At 34.8% G+C, this 20943-nt stretch overlaps 1 protein-coding gene and 1 non-coding gene across 7 annotated transcripts in view; one reads left to right on the top strand and one right to left on the bottom strand.

Annotated features, from left to right (window-relative positions):
* Positions 1–20943, top strand: part of Mre11 (MRE11 double strand break repair nuclease) — a 65490-nt gene that overhangs the window by 19568 nt on the left and 24979 nt on the right. For all 6 annotated transcript variants that reach the window (XM_005337186.5, XM_021734469.3, XM_021734467.3 and 3 more), the window contains 7 exons: positions 548–733; positions 1544–1715; positions 4246–4326; positions 8075–8201; positions 10062–10162; positions 11433–11606; positions 16480–16542. In XM_005337186.5, coding sequence (XP_005337243.2) covers positions 548–733; positions 1544–1715; positions 4246–4326; positions 8075–8201; positions 10062–10162; positions 11433–11606; positions 16480–16542 — 904 coding nt within the window. The remainder of the gene's footprint in view (positions 1–547; positions 734–1543; positions 1716–4245; positions 4327–8074; positions 8202–10061; positions 10163–11432; positions 11607–16479; positions 16543–20943) is intronic.
* On the bottom strand, positions 9119–9190 carry Trnav-cac (transfer RNA valine (anticodon CAC)). Its single transcript has one exon. It is a non-coding gene; the product is annotated as a tRNA-Val (tRNA).

Below are 20943 nucleotides of genomic sequence, written 5' to 3'. Positions count from 1 at the left end.
CCATATTGGCTGCACCAATTTGCAGTCTCAACAGCAGTGTTTGAGTTTACCCCCCACCCATCCTGTTTAGAAACAGGGTCTCACTGAGTGAGTTGCTTAGTGCCTTGCTTTTTGCTGAAGCTGGCTTTGAACTCAAAATCCTCCTGCCTCAGCCTCCTGAACTGCTGGGATTACATATGTGTGTGTGCCACCAAGCCCAGCTTAGTTTGTGGATTTTTCTTATTGTCAGTGCTCATGCTTTCCTGACTTGACCAAAGCTGGGGAACCTTTCTCTGTAAAGCCTTTTGTGACTCCTTGAATGTAGAGTTGACCACCTTCTCTTGACATCCTATTTGACTGTGCTCTGCTAGTCTGTCACTAACCTAAAAGTAAAAAACTAGATATTGATCATCTTTGTATTCCCAATCTCATGGTAAGTTTTTGGCACAAAGAATGATATAATATATCATAAGTGAATAGAGAAAAATCTGTATAGACTTAGTTAATATGGAATTATTCTATATTGCTATGAATTTATATTATTTATTTTTAAAAAATCTTGATATAGGAGTAAACATGGAAGTACAAACTTCATTCCAGAACAGTTTTTGGATGACTTCATTGATCTTGTTATTTGGGGCCATGAACATGAGTGTAAAATAGCTCCGACCAAAAATGAGCAGCAGCTCTTTTATGTATCACAACCTGGAAGTTCAGTGGTTACTTCTCTTTCCCCAGGAGAAGCTGTGAAGAAGTGAGTCATTGTTACATGTTTCAAATCAATTTTAAAGAAATCCTTGTTGTAATGATCTCCTAATTATCCCATGGGTTCAAGGTCCTGGCAATATATGAAAGATTTATTTGTGAAGGTTGGTTATTCTATGTGGTTTTACTGTTTTCCCAGATTTTAAGCCATCTTCAACAAGGAAACATCCATTTGATGTTGATTTTGCCGTTCATTAGGCAAATTCAAACCTAACATTTTTATTAAGTTTTAAATATGACTCTATGTTGATGGCTGCTAATTTCATAAAATTCGTTTATAAACAAAATCCCATAAAATCACTTAATTGTGATTTTTCTAGTTACAAATGCAATAAGATAATATATTTAATCTCTTTTTGACAGAGTGATGTGATTTTAAAAAGTAGTTAACAGTGACTAAACTCCATTTTTAAGGGATTTTACCCTAGGGATCTATTGACATTCAGATTGTTATAAGAGGAGGCTTATAGGATGTATGTTTGTTTGTTTTTTTCCCCTTTGTAGTTCTGCTGTAAATTAGTTTTATTATTGTCCTGATAACATTTTATTATACTTAGGTCTATCTTCCCTTATAAGACTGTAATTTGTTTAGACAGGAAAAATAATGAATGAGTGAATTTTATTCTGAGAAAGAAGGTTTACCATTTTTTTCCTGTGAAAATTACATTAAGATTAAACTGAGAAAAACATTTATTTTTAAGGATATAATTTTGTAAGGAAATATTTTATAGAAAGTTAGAAATTAATTTTCTGGGGAAATAAATGTTGTAGTTAAGCTTCCAGTTTTCTCCCTTTTCAGACACGTTGGTTTGCTCCGTGTTAAAGGGAGGAAGATGAATATGCAGAAGATCCCTCTTGGTACCGTGCGACAGTTTTTTATGGAGGATGTTGTTCTGGCTAATCATACAGATATTTTTAACCCAGATAATCCTAAAGTAACCCAAGCCATACAAAACTTCTGTTTGGAGAAGGTAATTCTTTTAGATAAAGTCAATGAGATATACATTGGTTGAGAAATTATTTACCTTCAATAAAGTAATTCAGTAGAGGGAAGCCTTTGTATTTATTATATTCTCATGAAGCTGATAAGACTTTAATTAAACCTTTGTCTCTGTTTCTTTCCTTCTTTTAAAAAAAGTACTTATAGTCTTTTTCTTCTTTTTAATCCTGACTTGATAATTGGCTTGTCTCACTTAAGACAGTGGGCAGTGACTCTGATTAGCAGTGGGAGGATATTGTGGTATGTAGCTTCTCTAGTAATCTCCATTTGGCATACCTTTCACCCTGATATCTGCCCCACAGAAAATCTTAAAAATGTGTTTGCTTTATACTCTACAGCTTCAGAATAAGCCTCATCTTCCCTTTTTGCAGGGGTTTATGACTTGCCACTCATAAACCCCTGCAGAAAATTGAACCCCTACTAAACTAAAGTTGGGTGAATGCTTTTAATAATATGTAGGTTGACAACAACATTAATTGCTGACATTCAGTTCTTTGTGCCAGCTTTTCTACTTCACATTTTATTCTTTTAAAAATCATTTAGGGTAATAATGACAATAATAATAATTATGAACACTAATATTTACTGACTGCCTCTATATACTGTGTACTCTGGACAGCATTTTGCATTAAATCCATCTAACAATGTTCTAGGCAGTTAGGGTCTACCTTTTTTTTATTTTCTTGCAGTTTCTGGGATCAGACCTAGGACCTCCTGCCTGGTAGGCAAGCACTGTCATTGATCTGTACCTCCAGCCCTACTATTCACAATCTATGTACAATGAGCTAAACCTTAGATAAAGTAATTTGTCCAGTGTCAGAGCTATATGAGCAATGTATAGCTTTTATAACTAAAAAGTTTTAAGAGTATATTGGTGTCAAGGAGATTGATTCCAGAAATTTAAACTTAAAGTTGTGGGTTTCTCTCTGTTTTTATGGCCTCTGCTACCACTCACACTTATGGTTTCTATGCTAAACTTCACTTTATGGAAGACATTCTCACATGCTGGCCCACAGACTTCTGTTATCATTATAGCTGGAAGAATTATTTTTCCCAGTAGTTCCAAATAAACCCTGAACATTGAATTTTACTGTCATGGGGTAAGCACAATTCCTGAATCAGGGGGATGAAAAATACATGGATTGATCTTGAGTTAATTATATTCCTTGCCTCAACCCTGGCTCAAATAACATTTTAGATTATATGTTTCTTTGTTGTGGGAAGCTATTCTGTACATTATAGTATGTTTAGCAGTATTCTCCTTGGCCTTAGTAGACGCCAGTAGCTCCTTTTTCCCCCAGACATGAATTGTTTCCAGATTTTGACAATGTCCCTGATTGAGATCCGTGGACTTGGAGTGGTCACATGACCAGCAAAAGTAAAAAGGATCCGCTTTAAACACCTGGGTGTACACATAACCTTGTTACATTTGTATGCTATTATGTTTCTTTTTTTGTACTTAATTATATCATTGTTTATATGCATGTGAGTACAAGGCCCATCTTTTAACTTTTCCATCTTAGCACATGTCCAAATACTTGGCTATAGGTCCTCTATAAATGCTCATTGAATTGAAATAATTTATCTAGATCATACCCTTATAGCTCTGTGTTTTCAGGATGGTAGTTAGTAGCACATGTAACTATTTAAATATAATTAATTCAAATTAAATTAAAAATTCACTTCTTCATTGTACCAAGTACATTCCAGGCGCTCTCTCTGTATATGTGTGGTTTATGGCAACCATACTGAATACTACGCATGTAAAACCTCATCATTGAAAGTTATTTGGGGGCTGCATTGTTACAGATAATTTGAAGGACAGATTATAATATTTTAGGACTGGAAGAGATTTAAGGACAAAAATACTTGTTCTATTATTATTCCTGAGGAGGGAACCAAGTTACAAGGAGGTACTATAGGAATCATTTTCAAAAAGGTTGTGTTCATGATGATTGGGTAACTTCCAGAGGACTTCAGCTGTTAGAAAGTTACTGTATTAAAATTCGTCTACTTATATCTCAGTTCTGACCTTAGAACAATTTAGGACAAGGATTATACCATGAGATAGCTTCAGATATTTGAAATATTTTTCTTATTTTAGCTTGAACTTTTTCAAAGTAAATAATCCAAGAGCCTTTGGTTATAGAATCCTACATATTCTGCCTGATCTGACTGAAAAATCTAGGTTTATTTGCTTTTAAGTTAATAAAATGAGGGCTAAGTCATATCAAAACATGAATAGAAAGTTGGAGCAGAAGCAGTATTTTAAACTTTCTTATAAAAGAATACAGAGATTGAAAAATTATTAAGAACTTTCACAAAGGAAAACATTAATCAGTGAGAGCATTACTAGAAGTTATATTTTAAAAGGTGTTATAAATAACTTAGGAAATGAAGATGACTATGTAATGCAGGAAAGTTCCTGTTGTAGGAATATGAACTATTATTCAACTGATTTAAACTAAATGTACTTTGTTTTATTTAATTTTTATTTTGAGATTGAAGAAATGCTTGAAAATGCTGAACGGGAACGTCTGGGAAATTCTCGACAGCCAGAGAAGCCTCTTATACGACTTCGAGTAAGTCTTATTTACATGATTAAGCTTTATTTTTCAAATTCTAGTAATGTACAGTTTTTGTGGTCCTTAAGCCACATTACTTGGTATTGGCATCAACTAGGAAATTATTGAAAAAATGCAGAATCTTAGGCCTCATGTCAGACCCATTGCCTTGTAGTAAAATCCCCAAGAGATTTGTCTGCACATTAAGATTTGAGGGGTCTTGGGATGTGGGATGCAGGGGTAAAGATTACAGTTTAAAGCTAGACTGTTTGGTTTGATTCTGGCCCTTTCACTAGTTGTATGACTTCACACAACTGGATCTTTTGTTTGTTGATTTGTATTTCATAAGTTTTTGAGATCCAAATGAATTATATAGCGAGTGGTGTACAAAAAGTAATCTGGTCCCCTTTCTCTCTCCCACTCTTTGCTGTAGTTGAGCCCTTGTTATCACTTATAGGCCTGCTGCTGCAACATCCTATCTGAACTCAACTTCCACTTCCCTTTTCACTCTGCCAACTAGCCTTTTCTCCACACTAATGCCAAGAGGATCTTCGTAAAACACAATCTTGCATGGCTTTTCTTCTGGACACAGTTTAATATAATTTCCTAGCACTAACAGAAACAAGTCAAAACTTTTGAGGGGGTAGCACTAGGGTGTTTATAGAACCTGGTCTAAACCAACCTCTTAGGATTTTTCCTCCTAAGCATGTTCTTAAGCTCCAGTCATTTTGCACTAAAATAACTGGTCCTGTGCCTGGTGAAGTTCACTTGAACCTTTTGCCTGTGCCAATCCTGTGTAGAATGCACTTCCTTGCTCCTGGCTTTTTGTCTCCTTCAGCAACCATGCCTGTCTCTCCACAGAAACCTTTCTGGGTCTCCCCTCCAATTTGAAGTTTCTTCCTTCGTGTCCTCACTCTACTTTGTTCATATCTCTTATAGTACAATTTACATTCTGCATGCAACTATTTATATTTGTCTTCCCAGTCAGTGTGTAAATTTCTTGACAACCAAGATTGTGTTTTGTTCATGGTTGTGTCCCTAACCCTTAACAGAGTACTCTGTACTAGAACATTGAAGACACCCAGTAAAGTTTGTTTAGTGAACAAGTTTTGTAATTTTTATGAGCAGAAAATTAAAAATAAATCTAGGCTGGAGTATGTCTAAGGAGTTTGGGGGATACCCAGTTGCCTCTGCATTTAGTACTTTTAGAACATGGCAGCAGAAGAGATGATCTGGGTTATACAAAGAAGGTTACTTTAAATGAACGACATAGTTCTCTTCATCAGGACAAAAGATACCATGTTTCTCATTTATGTCTGTCTGATAACTTTAGAACCAACCATTTAAATAGCAAATTGGCATTCTTTTTCTAAACACAGTAAATTATTCATTCATGAAACAAAGGATCAGATATTATTGTGTAAGTCGTATGACAAAATACGTTGTACCCATTAGAGGGTCCTTATTAATTCATTGCACAAATCTCAGAGTACCTGTGTTATGGATGTTGGAGGACACGAGACTTGAATGGCTGTTAATTCAGAAAAACTGGTGAGGGGTGATGGGAGCTTAGAAAAGACAAACAGACACACATAGAGAGCTGCAACCAGGTTGTCATTACCCTCTAATGGAGGTATAACAATACAGAGCTAGCTCAACATATTTATTAAATAGGTTTTAACATCAAAAGGATTTTCTGTGAGAAAGTTTCTTAAAAGCAAGCAAGAAAAGACCACTGACTCCAATTAAAATCAAATTAAAACAAGCTTATTATTATTTCGACTGGCCGGGCTGCCTTTCCCATCAAAATCGTGGGAGCCAAGGACAGCCGCAAAGCTTCCTTGCAGCCCAGTTTTATAGCCCAAAAAGTTACACAAAGGGGGGTTACAGATAACAAAACTCTGAGGAGCATAACACAAGTTTACATTTTTGCTGGCCTCGACATCAGAATTTATGTAGGTCGTTAGAGCCTCTGAGAGGGTCCTTATCTGGCTAGGGAAGGCCAGAATTTATGAGGCATCACTAAGGTTTAGGAAAGGGTTGTTATCTGGTCAGGGAAAACCGGGCATGGGTGAGTTCAAGGGACGGGCAGGCATTCCAAGCAGCTTTACAACATCAACTAATGGCCAGGCTATACAGACATCCTAATATTTTTACAGAAAACAGAAATGAATCCTTCATAACTTGTGACAAGCTGGTTTCTGATCTAAAGAGAGAATTAGGCTTAGGTATATCAGGTATCCAGTTATAATTATCTTTTTTGCACTCATAATCCTCTGTCCCCCATAGCTGGTGTCTGAATTTAGGGTCAAGACTTATAATGCCATGCCATGCACAGAACCTCCTTGGGGCGGGGCGTGTTACCATAGCAACTAGGCAGTCTTAACCTGTAGCCTTTGCACAGGAAGTTCCCAGCACAGTTGTGCTCCTGCCACAGGACAATAAGAGACTGTGATTCAAATCACTTCTCCTGACAAGGACACAGTGATTTTTGTTGTTGTTGTTTTGTTTTTTTGTTTAAGTGATACTGGTGATTGAATGTAGGGATACTCACCAACCTACACCTCCAGCTATTTTTATTTTTTCAGAGTCTGGCTAAGTTACCAAGATAGGCCTGGAACATGAAATCCTTGCCTCTGACTCCTGACTTGCTAGGGTGGCAGGTGTGCACCACTACACCTGGCCGAAGAGATGGTTTGAAGAAGATGTGGCTTTGAACTTGAGCTTATAGGAGGTAGAGGAATGAAGGGAGACATAGTAAATATCAAATAAATGAACATAATGATTAAAAAGATGGTGCCAATTGTGATGAAGAGTGTGGGTGGGGTCATGATCAGGTCAGGAGTATTCTGGTTAGGCTGTGTGATGCTGGTCCCAGAGCATGTGCTGAGAATAGCTAATTTAGTGAGTGTATCTCCTCAGGGGAAAGCCGTGTTTCTCTTTGTAAAGGACTATTTACCATTGTAGACTTCTCCAGAATAGTCTTCCTTGAGAGTTATTAGTTCCATTGAGCTAACCATCTTTTGAAGGTAATCATTTCCCAATGCTTATAGACTTATTCTTTTCTACTTGGATTTCCCCAGTATTTGTCTATGCCCAGTTTGAAGATATACATATCCCTGAGATGATAGACCAAGGAACTAATGCCCTAGGGCTGGTGTTTTGTTGTATTAGAGGTCTTTTTTGTTTGAAAGTTTAGAAATTTGTTTGGAAATTCCATCTCCTTTTCAGATAGTACTCCTAGTGGGTACCTAAACTTTGTTATCATTGGAGATGTAATAATTCCAACATTGTGGAAATCTTTGCTGTAACCTGGATCCATCAAAATATTTTGCTTTTTTTAGTGGGGATTGAACCCAGGGGTATTTAACTGCTGAGCCATATCCCTAGCATTCCCTTTCTTAAACTTTTTATTTTGAGATGGGATCTTGCTAAGTTGTTTAAGTATTAGTTGCTAATACTGGCTTTGAACTTAGAATCTTCCTGCTTCAGCCACCTGAGCCATTGGGATTACCGGTGTACACCACTGTGCCCAAACTATTTTGCTTTTAAGTTTATGAACCTTCCAAGCATTATTTTCTCAATTGAATAAATGGTATGATACCAATGTGATCTTTAAAATATATTATAGAAAAGTAATTTTTACAAATTTAAAAGTATAGATAAGTAAATAAAAAAATGCCAAATATAAATACTGAAGAATGAGTGTGTTTCTCAAAAATTGGCAAATTGTTTCCTGGCTTTCATATGTTATTCTGTATTTCAGGTGGACTATAGTGGAGGTTTTGAACCTTTCAATGTTCTTCGCTTTAGCCAGAAATTTGTGGATCGAGTAGCTAATCCAAAAGATGTTATCCATTTTTTCAGGCATAGAGAACAAAAAGAAAAAACAGGTAAGCTAGTTATTTTTATAAATTAAAGAATGCTATTGTAAGACTTTTATAAATCTGTCTTTGACAAAAGAAAATAAAATAGTTATGGAAGATGTTTTAGTTTATTGTAATATCTTAGACAAAAAAAAGATGGTTGGAATAATTAAATCTTTTTCTTCTACAAATTAGTTGTTATTTTTTAAACCTGTGGATTATGAAGAAATGGAAGACTGTCTTTGTAAATATAGTTTTTCTAAACAGTATTGCTGAGTAATAACATATTTAGACTTTAGATGTTATTGTTCAAAATAAATTCTGATAAAGGTGTATTAAGGATTGTAATGCAGGGCTGGGGATGTGGCTCAAGCGGTAGCATGCTCGCCTGCCATGTGTGTGGCCCGGGTTTGATCCTCAGCACCACATACAAACAAAGATGTTGTGTCCGCCAAGAACTAAAAAATAAAAAATAAATATTTAAAAATTCTCTCTCTTTCTCTTTAAAAAAAAAAAAAGAATTGTAATGCAAAAACAAAAACAAAGCACAAAATAAATATCTGCTACTTTCTATGCAGTATTAATGTACAGATAATACATTGGCAAATTATGCATTATTAAGTATTTTGACACTGGTGTGTACAGTGGATCAGGAAGTTATCAGGCTTTTTGAAAGTAAGAAGTATCCTGTAATTTGATATTTTCTGATAATGTAGGTAATTAATTTCTAATTAAATTTTATAAAATCTAATTGCCCTTTTTAACATTTATAAAGCTAAGTCATTGGTTGAAATAATGCTTTTTCATAAAAAGTATTGATCATGTTAAATGTATAGACTCTTCTCTTCAGAGCTATTGAATAAGAGAATTTTCATGGAAACATGTACCTGTTTAAAAGTTACTGTTTTTTTTTTTTTTTTTTTTTTTTTTTTTTTTAATTTTTTTGGTGGTGCTGGGGATTGAACCCAGGGCCTTGTGCATGTGAGGCAAGCACTCTACCAACTGAGCTATATCCCTAGCCCTACTCTGATTTTTATTAGCTCAGATTTAATGGGTTTCTATTTTCACAGTCAGCTTATTTCTACTATTTTATAGGAAAGAAATCCAAACCAGAGAATCATATTTTTATACTAAGAAATTAAATTAATTGCTTAGTTTTTTTTGTTTGACTTTCATTTTATATATTTATTTATTACTTATTTATATGCAGTGCTGAGAATCAAACCCAGTACCTCACACATGCTAGGCAAGCACTCTACCATGAGCCACAACTCCCTGATTTAATTGCTTCTTGATAATTATTTACTTTAATTGTGCATCCTTATCAATTCCTTGAAAGATCATGAGTATAGCATTCATAAGAAAACAGAATTATAACAGTACCTTATTTAGTTGAGTTTTGTCTCTGGTGAGTTGTATTCTTTTGATTTTCCTTTTTGTTTATACTTAAATTGCTTATAAATTGTTTATACTTTAATTGCTTATAAAAACCTAGTGGTTTTACCCATGATTGCCTTTGTGTATCAGTGCAAATGTCCATACAGTGAAAAAGGCAATGTCTTAAGTATTATATTATCATGAAACTTGTTTTGACTTTATGCATTTCCTGAAAGGGTCTTGGGGACCTCCCAACGTCTGGGAACCATTTCGTGAGAACAGCTATAAGAGACCTACTCCTTGGAGATATGGAAAGGAAATACCAACTGTGGGAAAAGACTGTAGCTATTAGCAAAAGTGGCTGGAGTATCTTGAAATGTACCATATTGGGCAAGCTGGTAGTTGATAAGAGTTAGGCCTTACCTCCTCACTGACAGCAACCTGCAGTGAGTTTAGCCACTTTAACATATTAGTAGAAGTTGCTATTTTTTGATGGACTTATTTTTCTAGGAGAAGAGATCAACTTTGGGAAGCTTATCACAAAACCTTCAGAAGGAACAACTCTCAGGGTAGAAGACCTTGTCAAACAGTATTTTCAGACTGCAGAGAAGGTAATTTCTTATAGTTTACATTTTGAATAATGACTATTTTATAATAACAGATTTTAATACATATAATTGATAGTTAAACAAAATGAATCCTCACTGTGCTGCCATGAGTAAGTAGAGTGACATTTAGTTACATTCATTTGTAGTTACTGAATATCAAGAAAAACTAATGCTTAGTTCATGGTTATTAATATCATTGTTTTTTTTTTTTTTCTTTTTTGGGGTGTATTTTGTATTTTATTTAGAGACAGGGTCTCATTGAGTTGCCTAATGCCTCACTTTGCTAAGGCTGTCTTTGAACTTGTGATCCTCCTACTCAGCCTTCCAGGCCATTGGGATTACAGGCATGCGCCCAGCTTAATATCATTATTAATGTGATATTTTTAATGTGTGTTTTTATTGTATTATTGTTTTTATCCTCTTTCTTTTTTGTCTCTATTGCAAAAGTCAGTCCAGGATTTGATTTTCTCTTAATTTGGATGTAATTTCAGAATTACTTTACAAATACAGCCACATGATGGTGAAGCTATTATTAAATTTAACCATTTGAGTAAATTATACCACTCTAAGAGTCTCTGGTTTTATAAAAATAACAGTTTTGTTATGTGATCTGAGATCTGTTAGTCAGAAATCTGACACAGATCTCACTGGACTAAAATCCGGGTGTCAGCAGGGCTGTGTTACTTTCTGGAAGCTCTATGGAAGAATCTTTTATTTTTTCCAATTTCTAGAGGTGTCTGTGTTTCTTGCTCTTGGTCCCCTTCATCCATCTTCAAAGGCAGCAATGTTGTATCTCTGGCTATTTTCCCACAATTATATTTCCTTCTGACCCCCTCTTTCTGCCTCCTCCTTCCCTTTTCTTGACTCTATGATTATACTGGGTGGTCCCGGACAGTCCTAATAATCTCCCTATTTTACAGTCAGCTGGTTAGCAGTCTTCATTTCCTACAACTTTAATTTTCACTTGCTGTGTAACATATTCACCTAATCTCTTATTAATCTACAGTGCTATTTCTGGACCCCAGCCATTCAGGCCTCTGCATCTTTACCTGTCCTGGGCTCCCCTTCCTTTTCTTGGTTTGAGTTTGCTTTTTTGACCCTTAATTTTTGTCAGTAGGCTAGATTACTATCTACCAATTTTGTTTTTCCTTCAATAGCTAGGTAACTTGTTTGTCTCTGATAACATTATTCTGTAATTTTCCTTGCTGATAGGTACTTATTTTTAAAAGGAATAGATAATATTTCTGCAAATAGTGGTTTGTTTTTCTTACAGAATGTTCAACTCTCACTGCTAACAGAAAGAGGGATGGGTGAGGCAGTACAAGAATTTGTGGACAAGGAAGAGAAGGATGCCATTGAGGAATTAGTGAAATACCAGTTGGAAAAAACACAGCGATTTCTTAAAGAACGTCATATCGATGCCTTAGAAGATAAAATTGATGAAGAGGTGAGTAACTAATTTGGGTGCGTAGGCCTATTTAGACAGTCTCTCCTAAGAGTAGGTCTGTTTTTCTGATAAACCACTATTCAACCTTTCTGATTTGTTCAGTTTCCTTACTAATAAAGATGAGATATTAAGATGAAGATAAAACTAAAATGTCTAATATCTAGAAAGTACCTAGAACAGTCATTTACATATGGTTGAACCTCATGATTTAGTTTTATTCCCTTAGAAAATATCTTGTCCTGAAGATGAGCCTTGTAGGATGAAAATTTCTCTTTATTTCACTGCTTTAATAAGTTTTGATTGAGCTTTAGAGTCTCATCTACAACATGCATTCTCTCTAAGCATAAAGACACCAGAAGAATCACAGAAGAACATTCTTAAGATTCGACTATTAGATGTTTAAATGTTTGCATGCCAAATTGTCAGAAAGCAAAATTAAAAGGTATTAACATGGCAATATTTGTAGGTGGGCAGAAGAAAGGTTAATATTCTTAATATTAAATAGCTATAATAAATCTTTAAAAATATTAAATATTCCAATAGGATAATGAACAAAGGACATGAATAGGTGGTTCACAAAAGGAATATAAATGCCTAATAAGCATATGAAAATGGTGGTTAGCCAAGGATAATCAAAGAAATTTAGATTAATTAAATGTATTTTTTATTTGTCAAATTGGGAATGATTTGAGAAAAATAGTAGTTAGTATACGGCTGGTGAGAGGATTATGTTCAAATAGCTTTACTGAGAAGCATTTTGGTAGTGTATATGAAGAAGCTCAAGATTTACTATTTAAACTGGGAAATTTTCCTAAGAAAATAGTATGATAGAGATTTTTATATGGAATAATTATTCTTAGTGTTATCCACAGTGAAGAATAATTGGAAATAATTTGGTGTTGGAACATTCACAATATAGAATTCTTTACAGCCATGAAAAATTACATTTTTTAAGAACTTGGAAAAATATTTCCAATATAATGTTAAGTGGGAAAATAATTCTAAGGATGTAGAGATATACACAATATTATCCTCCTTGTTTTTATTGTATACATGAGTGTATGTGTATGCATGTGTATAAAAATTGGAAGTATTCCAGTATACTATCAACAGTTACATTTAGGCATTTGTATTATAGGTGTTCACCTTTTCTATTCCCCTTAAACAGAAGAATAAAGCATTGTTTTAAAAACACATTACCTTTGGGTTTTCCTTTCTTGAATTTACTTGACATGGTTTTCTTAAAATATTATGGTGTTATTATGTAACTAGTTTTACTCAATGACAAGTATTTTTAAAATTCAGGGATGTAAACCATACTCCAAAACTACCTAGTCTGTCCCAGTATATGTGTTATGTTTTGAGTTTTTAGTACAGGTAGATTCCTCAGGTGAGTATCCACAATAAAACATGACCCTCCCTACAGTGACACCTTAACTCCTGAGCTGCAGAAGGCTCCCAGCATGTGTGTAGGATGGTGGCTAAGAGCATGCACTGTGGGCCAGACCACCTGTATTTGAAATTAAAATCCTTATTAGCTGTGCACCCATCAGTGAGTTTTCCAACCTCCCTGTGCCTCAGTTTCCTCATCTATAAGATGGAGATAATAATGGAACCTCCTTCAGTATTGTGAAGATTAAAAGAATGAGTGCCTGGTAAATCCTCAGATGCTGCCAGACAGTGCCTTCTCGGTGTGTTTTTTGTGACTTTTGATTCTCTTTTATAAATAGTGGCACTTTTGGTATGCTATATACCATCTGGACACTATTACATAGTATGTCATCTTTTTAAAAGATTATTATTTTTGCATTCCTCCCTGAATCATAACAAACATACTGATCTTATGCTTGAAAAACACAATTCTGCATCCCATTTCCCTTTAGCTACTGTACTGTTTCTTTGTTCCTCTTTTACGTAAGAATTGATTCAGAGAGTTTTCTCCCTTCCTTTTCATTCAAAACCATCCATCAACCTATATATGTGTGTGTGTGTGTGTGTGTGTGTGTGTGTGTGTGTGTGTGTGTGTGTGTGTGTATATATAAATGTTTTAAATTGTTGATGGACCTTTACTTTATTTATTAATTTATTTATATGTGGTGCTGAGAATAGAACCCAGTGCCTCACACGTGCTAGGCAAGTGCTCTACCACTGAGCTATAACCCCAGTCCTCCATCAAGCTTTTGACCTGTCATTCCTTTGAAGCTGCTCTTTTGGGGGGTCACTGATGACCTCCATTGCTAAATCTACTGTCACTGTTCTACCTTAAATGTCCCTGGACATCTTCATGAGACATTCTCTTCAGTAGCTTCCAGGACTCCACACTGTTAAGGGATTTTTCCTGCCTCACTGGCTGTGTATTCCTAATCTCTTTTCTTGATTCCTCTCATCTCTCCATCCTCTTAAATTAGAGTCCCCAGAACTGTCTTTGGACCCCTTCTTCAAATTTACATCCTCTTTATAACCTTGTCCAGCCTGGCATTTGGTGGTTATTTTCAAAAGTCTAGCCCAAATCTCTCCTCTTAGATCAAGACTTGCATAGTTAACAGTCTGCTAGACATTTCCAGCTGCATGTTTAAATGGCATTTCTAACTTGTAACAGTCCTAAGTTTAGTGGCTCATCCTCACACTCTGCTTTCAGACCTGCTGTCCCTTTACAGTTCTAGTGTAAGCACCACTCTTTCAGTTACTGAGCCAAAAACTTTGAATTCATCCCTGACTCCTGTCCTTCTGTCACCTGTATTCTGACTGTCTAGAAATCCTTTGGGCTCCACTGTTAGAATGTATGCAGTATCTGACTACTACTTTTTTTAAAATTAAATTATTTATTTATTCTAATTTGTTATATATGATGGCAGAGTGCAATTCATTTCATATTACACATATAGGGCAATTTTTCTACTCACTGGTTGTACACAAAGCATTTTCACACCATTTATGTCTTCAAAAATGTACTTAGGGTAATGATGTCCAACTCATTCCACTGTCTTTTCTACTCTGACTACTCTTACTACCTGTAACACTACAATCAGTCCAAGGCAATTTTGGGGATTTTCCCAGTAGCTTCCAAACTGATCTGCCTTCTCCTACCCTTCTTCTTCTTCTAGTGCTCCTCCATTTCTGTCCTTAGTTCAGCTGTTTAGTTATCCTAACAGATTATGAATCTAGTAACTTTTGCCTTTAAAACAAACAAAAAATTTACAATTGCTTACAAAGCTTTATTCAGTCTGGCTTTCTATTATTTCTTTATCTTCTGTCTGCTCTAGCTGCAGTGACTTCCTTGCAGTGCACATACCTTTTCCTTTGATTTTAATGATTTTCCCTAAGTATTTTCTTGATTCATGCCTTACCCTTAACATCTTCACTATTATATGATCTTTGCCCTGAGGCTTTTGTGATAATTCTTTTCACAAAGATACAACACCTCCCTAGCACTCCCGGTCTCTCTTCCTGTTTTGTTTTCCTCTGAGCACTTAACAGGCTTTTTGCAAAGATTTCACAGGTTTAAATTTTTGAAAGGATTCACAAGACTTCTGGGAGCATATTCACTTAAGGTTTTTAAAGGTAAAGAGTATATAGTAAAATAAGAAGTAAAGCATCTGTTGGAATCTGAAGGCATGAGCTCTCCAAGGCCACATTCACAAACAGTGGTTCTTGGATTGAGCAGCAAGATTTGTGCAGGTGTTCCCAAGGAGTTACCCACCCCCCCCACACACACACCTTTTGTACCAGGGATTGAACCCAGCGGCACTTAACCACTAAGCCACATCCTTGTCTTTTTTTATTTTTCATTTTGAGGCAGGGTCTCACAAAGTTGCTTAAGGCCTCACTAAGTTGGTGAAGCTGCTTTGAATTTATGATCCTCCTGCCTTAGCCTCTGGAGCTGCTGGGATTATAGGTGTGCCACACTGTGCCTGGATCCAAGTAGTCCTTTTGTGCCCTCTGTTCACATAATCAAGGTCATGTGATCATAATGTGTAGGTTGAATCCATCAGTAAATGCATTGACCCTGAGGATGCCAAAGGCTCCCATAGGATAAGACTTTCCAGTGTTAATTGTATTAACTGGATCCTGGATACCTTCTAAATACAATATAACTTCTTGTTTTGTTATTGGCTGTCCTCCCTTCTTTTCTATATACTCACTAGGTTGTCACCTCTGTGAAGGCAGCAGAGGTTTGTTTGTTTTTTTTTTTATTATTTTTGTTTTCTTATTTTCTACAATAGTGCCTGGCACGTAGTAGGTACTCAGTACCTAAATATGTGCTGAGTACATTGTTAAATAAATGGGGCTTGTCTCTAGCTATGTAAGATCCTTGTGAGCAGGATCCATTAAAACATGGGATTTGTAGTTCCCCTCTTAGGTCCAGAGCCACAGTCAGCAAATATTTAGTAGTTGACCATTAACAAATATGGATCTTTAGGGACCCACTCACTTCAGATACTGTTTTAGAGAGCCTCCTATGTGTTTTGCAGCCATGTGTACAAGAGTGAATTGAGGAATGTAATAAATATTTCAAGGCTTGTAAAAGAGAAATTCTTGTTGAACTTTTTTCTTTAAAGTCTTACAGACTTTTTCAGTAACATAGAACATCTTGGCTTCTGGTAATGTAATTTTTCTGAGAGAGAGAACTTCAGAGAAAAAAATATATATATGTGAATATACACATATTTACTTCAGAAAACATTTCTAGCATTTTAATTTAAGTAACTGGAAAAATATGACTTTAATCAGTCTTTTGTGAGACAAACTATAGTTAAATTTCCAGGTTTTGTGTTGTAATGAAAAGTATTTCTTAATCAGTGGTAGTCCATTATTTTATATTTACCTAACTGGGATAAGCAACATGTTTGTGACTTATTGTGTTATGACCTAGGTACGTCGTTTCCGAGAAAGCAGACAAAAAAATACTGAAGAAGAAGATGATGAAGTTCGAGAGGTAATTTTCTTGCTGTTAATTTCTGTACTCATCTTAGTTTGTTAAAATAGAATAACTAGTAGGTTTATTTAGAATAGTCAGTCCACAGGTGTGATGGACAGGAGTGAGCAGGGGATGCCTGAGAGTAGCTACCTTTGATTTATTTATTTGCCTACAGTATTCTTCATGCTGGCATTGCTACTTTTTTTTTCTTTTGCTGTTATCTAAAATTTGTGTATATTGTGGGGGCAGGGATACATTAAAAAAGCTCTCTTTCTATCAGAATAATATCTAGTTGCTATCAGAGCATCTTATCTATATAAGATAAAATTTTATCCTTTGAGCTTATATTTTTGAAATCCATTTTCCCCCTGGTAGTGGAGATTGAACTCAGGACCTTACATATACTAGGCAAGTATTCTAACCTATTATTTGGGGTAAAAAAGAAGCTTAGTATTTTGATTAGCATTGTTACCCTGGATAAGACTTGGCAGTTTCTGTTGTCCAATCGAAGTGTTAAAATTAGCTTGGCTACAATCATTTTTCTCTTAGTTTCTATCTTTGCAGGTTAGGAACAACAAATTAGCAATCACCTCATTAAGTTTTGAGACCCTACCTAATAGAATTTTGCATTTCTATCTAGTTCAATCTGGTGATTGAAATAGTTTTTTTTTTTCTTCTTCTTCTTCTTCTTTTTTTATGGTGCTGGGGATTGAACCCAGGGCTTTGTGCATATGAGGCAAGCACTCTACCAACTGAGATATATCCCCAGCCAGTTTTTCTTTTTTTTTTTTTCCTGATTGTCCTTAGTGTTTTATGTTTGCCTACTAGTATTTAAAAGTTACCTCATAAATTATTTACTCTTGGGTTTTGCCTTGATTGCTTTCCATCAGCAGACATTTTAAACAGTTATGGGTTACATGTTTCACTTTAGATTAGAAATACAAATTAGAAAAAGGTGTGATCTATGTTCATAAGATTTTCTTTATTTAGTAGCTCTAAAGAAAGTATTTATTGAATTCTTTTTTATAGGTGCCTTACTTACACTATCTTAATTCCTGTTTACAAGTAAGACTGAGACCAGACTCAGGGTCACATGGTGGGGCTAGAGTTTGAACCTGTTTTAACCTTGAAATCTAAATTTGTCCACCATCATTTGTATTATCAAAGTATTAGGTTATAATAATAATAATAATAATAATAATAATAATAATAATAATAATAATAATGCATGACCAATGAATTGCTAAAAATTAAAAACTTATAAAACCATTATGAATGACATCAAAATCACTATACATAGATGTAACTGCTATGGCTTTTATAAGTTCTTTGTTGAAAGCTAAGTTATTTTTAAGAGCCAATAGATTATGGATCCCTTGCTACCTTTTTTACATTTTACAGGTTGCTCTTAAAATAGAAAAGAGTTTGCCAAATAGCAAAAATGCAGGCTAGAAAGAAGTGTTCTTTTTTGGTTCTTGGATCATCTAGCTTAATTAGGATTACCTCTTTCAATTTAACATATTATAGAAATCTTTCTTACTGTGGGTCCTTTATGTTTGAAGATACTAGCTTCAATTTTTTCTTAATTTTTTGAAAGGGTAAACATGAGGACTGGAAGTATAGCTTAGCGGTAGTGCCCTTGCCTGGCATGCATGACGTGCTGGGTTTAATCCCCAGCACTGGAAAAAAAACAAATCAAAACAAAAAAACAAAAAACCCTCCACATTTTACATAAGGAAGGTAGAAAAGGATACGACACATTTCAAATTGGAATTTTTCAGAGGAAAGACTTTAATGAGTTTAGATTTTCAACTATATTTCTAAAACTTTTGCAAGTGACCAGGGCTTCTTAGGTGTTTTAGTCCAATTTCTGTTGCTCTTAACAAAATGTCTGAGGACAGGCAGTTTATAAATAGTAGCATCTGTTTAGCACACAGTACTTGAGGTTGGGAAGTCCAGAGAACATGGTGCAAGCATCTGGTGAGCAGCTGGTGATATCTTCCTGCAGGGTCATGACGTGGTGGAGGACATCACATGGTGAAACAGCAAGTGTGCTAGAGAGATCTCATTTTCATAATAAAGCCTCTCTTTTTTTAAAAAAATATTTTTAGCTATAGATGGACAAAATACCTTTATTTTCTTTATTTAGTTTTATATGGTGCTGGGAATAGAATCCAGGGCCTCACACATACTAGGAAAGTGCTCTACTTACAACCCCAGCCCAAGCTACTGTCTTGATAACTCATTTATTTATTAATTCATGGATGGATAATTCATTCATATGTATATCATGACCAGTCACCTCCTGAAGGTCCTGCCTCTCAATACTATTAACATATGCATTTCTAACACATGAAATTGGGGGACACATTCAAACCACTGGTAAAATTTTCAGCATTGTATACATAGGATATTAAAGATTTTCAGCCTCAGTATACTATTTTGAACTTGGGTGTTAGAGTTTGATATTTTCCCAAGATTCAAATCAGAATATTAATCCCAGTATAATTGCTTAAATTATTTAAACAAACAGTCAAAAATATTAGTCCTTTCATTTAGGAAAAAAGCATTATACTTTGAAACTCTTGTTCATATGGAAAAAATTAAAAATTTTTCTTTAATTATAAGTTCATATTGAAACAGAGAGCCAGACAGTAAATACTAGGCTTTGTAGATCATATGTAGTCTCAATCACATATACTAATTTGTTGTTATATGTATACATTTTTTAGTTGGACACAATACCTTTATTTTATTTATTTTTTAGTTGGACACAATACCTTTATTTTATGTGATGCTGAGGATTGAATCCAGTGCCTCCTATGTGCTAGGTGAGCACTCTATGTTGAGCTACAACCCCTGTTGTTGTTTTTTAATAGCTTTTTAAGAATATAAAAACTTTTCTAAATATTATGCATAGTCCTTAGTTTATCTGATTTCTTAATATTCTGTCTGAATTAGAGTTAAGGTTGGTAATCTCTTTCAAAATGTGATACTAGAAATTATTGGCAGAGTGAAAAGGTAGTCCACACAATGAGAGAACTTATTTGCAAATAATGTATCCATATATCAAAGGGATTAGTATCCACAATATATTTTAAAAAGGCTTCTACAACCCACCAATAACAACAAACCCACTTGAAAGAGTGGGAAATGGAATTGAATAGACAATTTTCTAAAGATTTACAAATGTTTAATAAACAGGTGGAAAGATACTCAACATCACCAATGATTAGAGAAATGTAAAAGTCACAGTGAGATACCACCTCACACCCATTAGAATGGCTATTAAGAAAACACACTTAGAAAATAACAAGTATTGGTAAGAATGTGGAGAAATTGGAACACTATACATTGCTGGTAGGATGGAAAATGATGCAACCAAAAATTAAACACAGAATTGCCATATAATCTAGAAGTTCCACACCTGGGTATATAACCAACAGTATTGAAAGCAGGGACTCAAGTAGATATGACAAACCAGCCAAGGTTAGAAGCAATCCAAATGTCTGAACAAATGAGTGGATAAACAAAATGTGGTACCTACTTGCAATGGAATGTTGGTTAAATCTTTAAAAGGAATGAAATTTAGATATGTGCTACAACTTGAAAACATTATGCTGAATGAAAAAAAGAGCCAGATATAAATAAACAGACATGGATATAGAGTTTCAGTTTAGGATGATGAAAATCTGTATAAGAAAAGTAGAGTTAAAGTGCTATTCAGATGTAATGTTTGATAAAGATGATGATACTGTGTTTGGGCAAAGAGAAAAATGTAGAATTTGGAAATGATGGTTGGTAATTAACTTCAAGAAATAATAATTGTAGGGCTGGGGATGTGCCTCAAGCAGTAGCGCGCTCACCTGGCATGCATGCGGCCCGGGTTCGATCCTCAGCACCATGTACAAACAAAGATGTTGTGTCTGCTGAAAACTAAAAATAATAATAATAATATTAAAAAATTCTCTCTCTCTCTTTTTAAAAAAATAATAATTGTAATGGGGCATATGAATTTTAAATTCTAGTTACTGCCACATTGCTATAAAGATCACTTGGGTTTGCTCTCTCACGATAGTATGAGTGCTTTTATTACCCTCATCCTTGCCCTCATGATATATTACTATATATCTTTTGATCTTTAATTTTCTTTTTGTATAGTCCTTTGTCAGTATCATGTTTGCAAACATTTGGAAGATTTCTTTCCTTGTGTTCTAGAACAATTGAAATACCAAGTGAATTATCACTTTGAAAATTTGGTTGAGTTTACCTATGAAATTTTTTGGTTGTTCTTTTTGGTGGTGTCATTCTTTTAACAGTATTATCTGATAGTCTTTTTGATAACATGTTTTTTCTTGGTTAGTTTATGTTACTAATTCTCCAAATTATGTACAATTGTGTCATAAGTCTTTATTTTTC

This window comes from Ictidomys tridecemlineatus, chromosome 4 (assembly GCF_052094955.1).
Source record: "Ictidomys tridecemlineatus isolate mIctTri1 chromosome 4, mIctTri1.hap1, whole genome shotgun sequence".
NCBI lineage: Eukaryota > Metazoa > Chordata > Mammalia > Rodentia > Sciuridae > Ictidomys > Ictidomys tridecemlineatus.
Note: the sequence above shows the minus strand (reverse complement) of the source record. Positions and strands in the feature narration are given on the sequence as shown.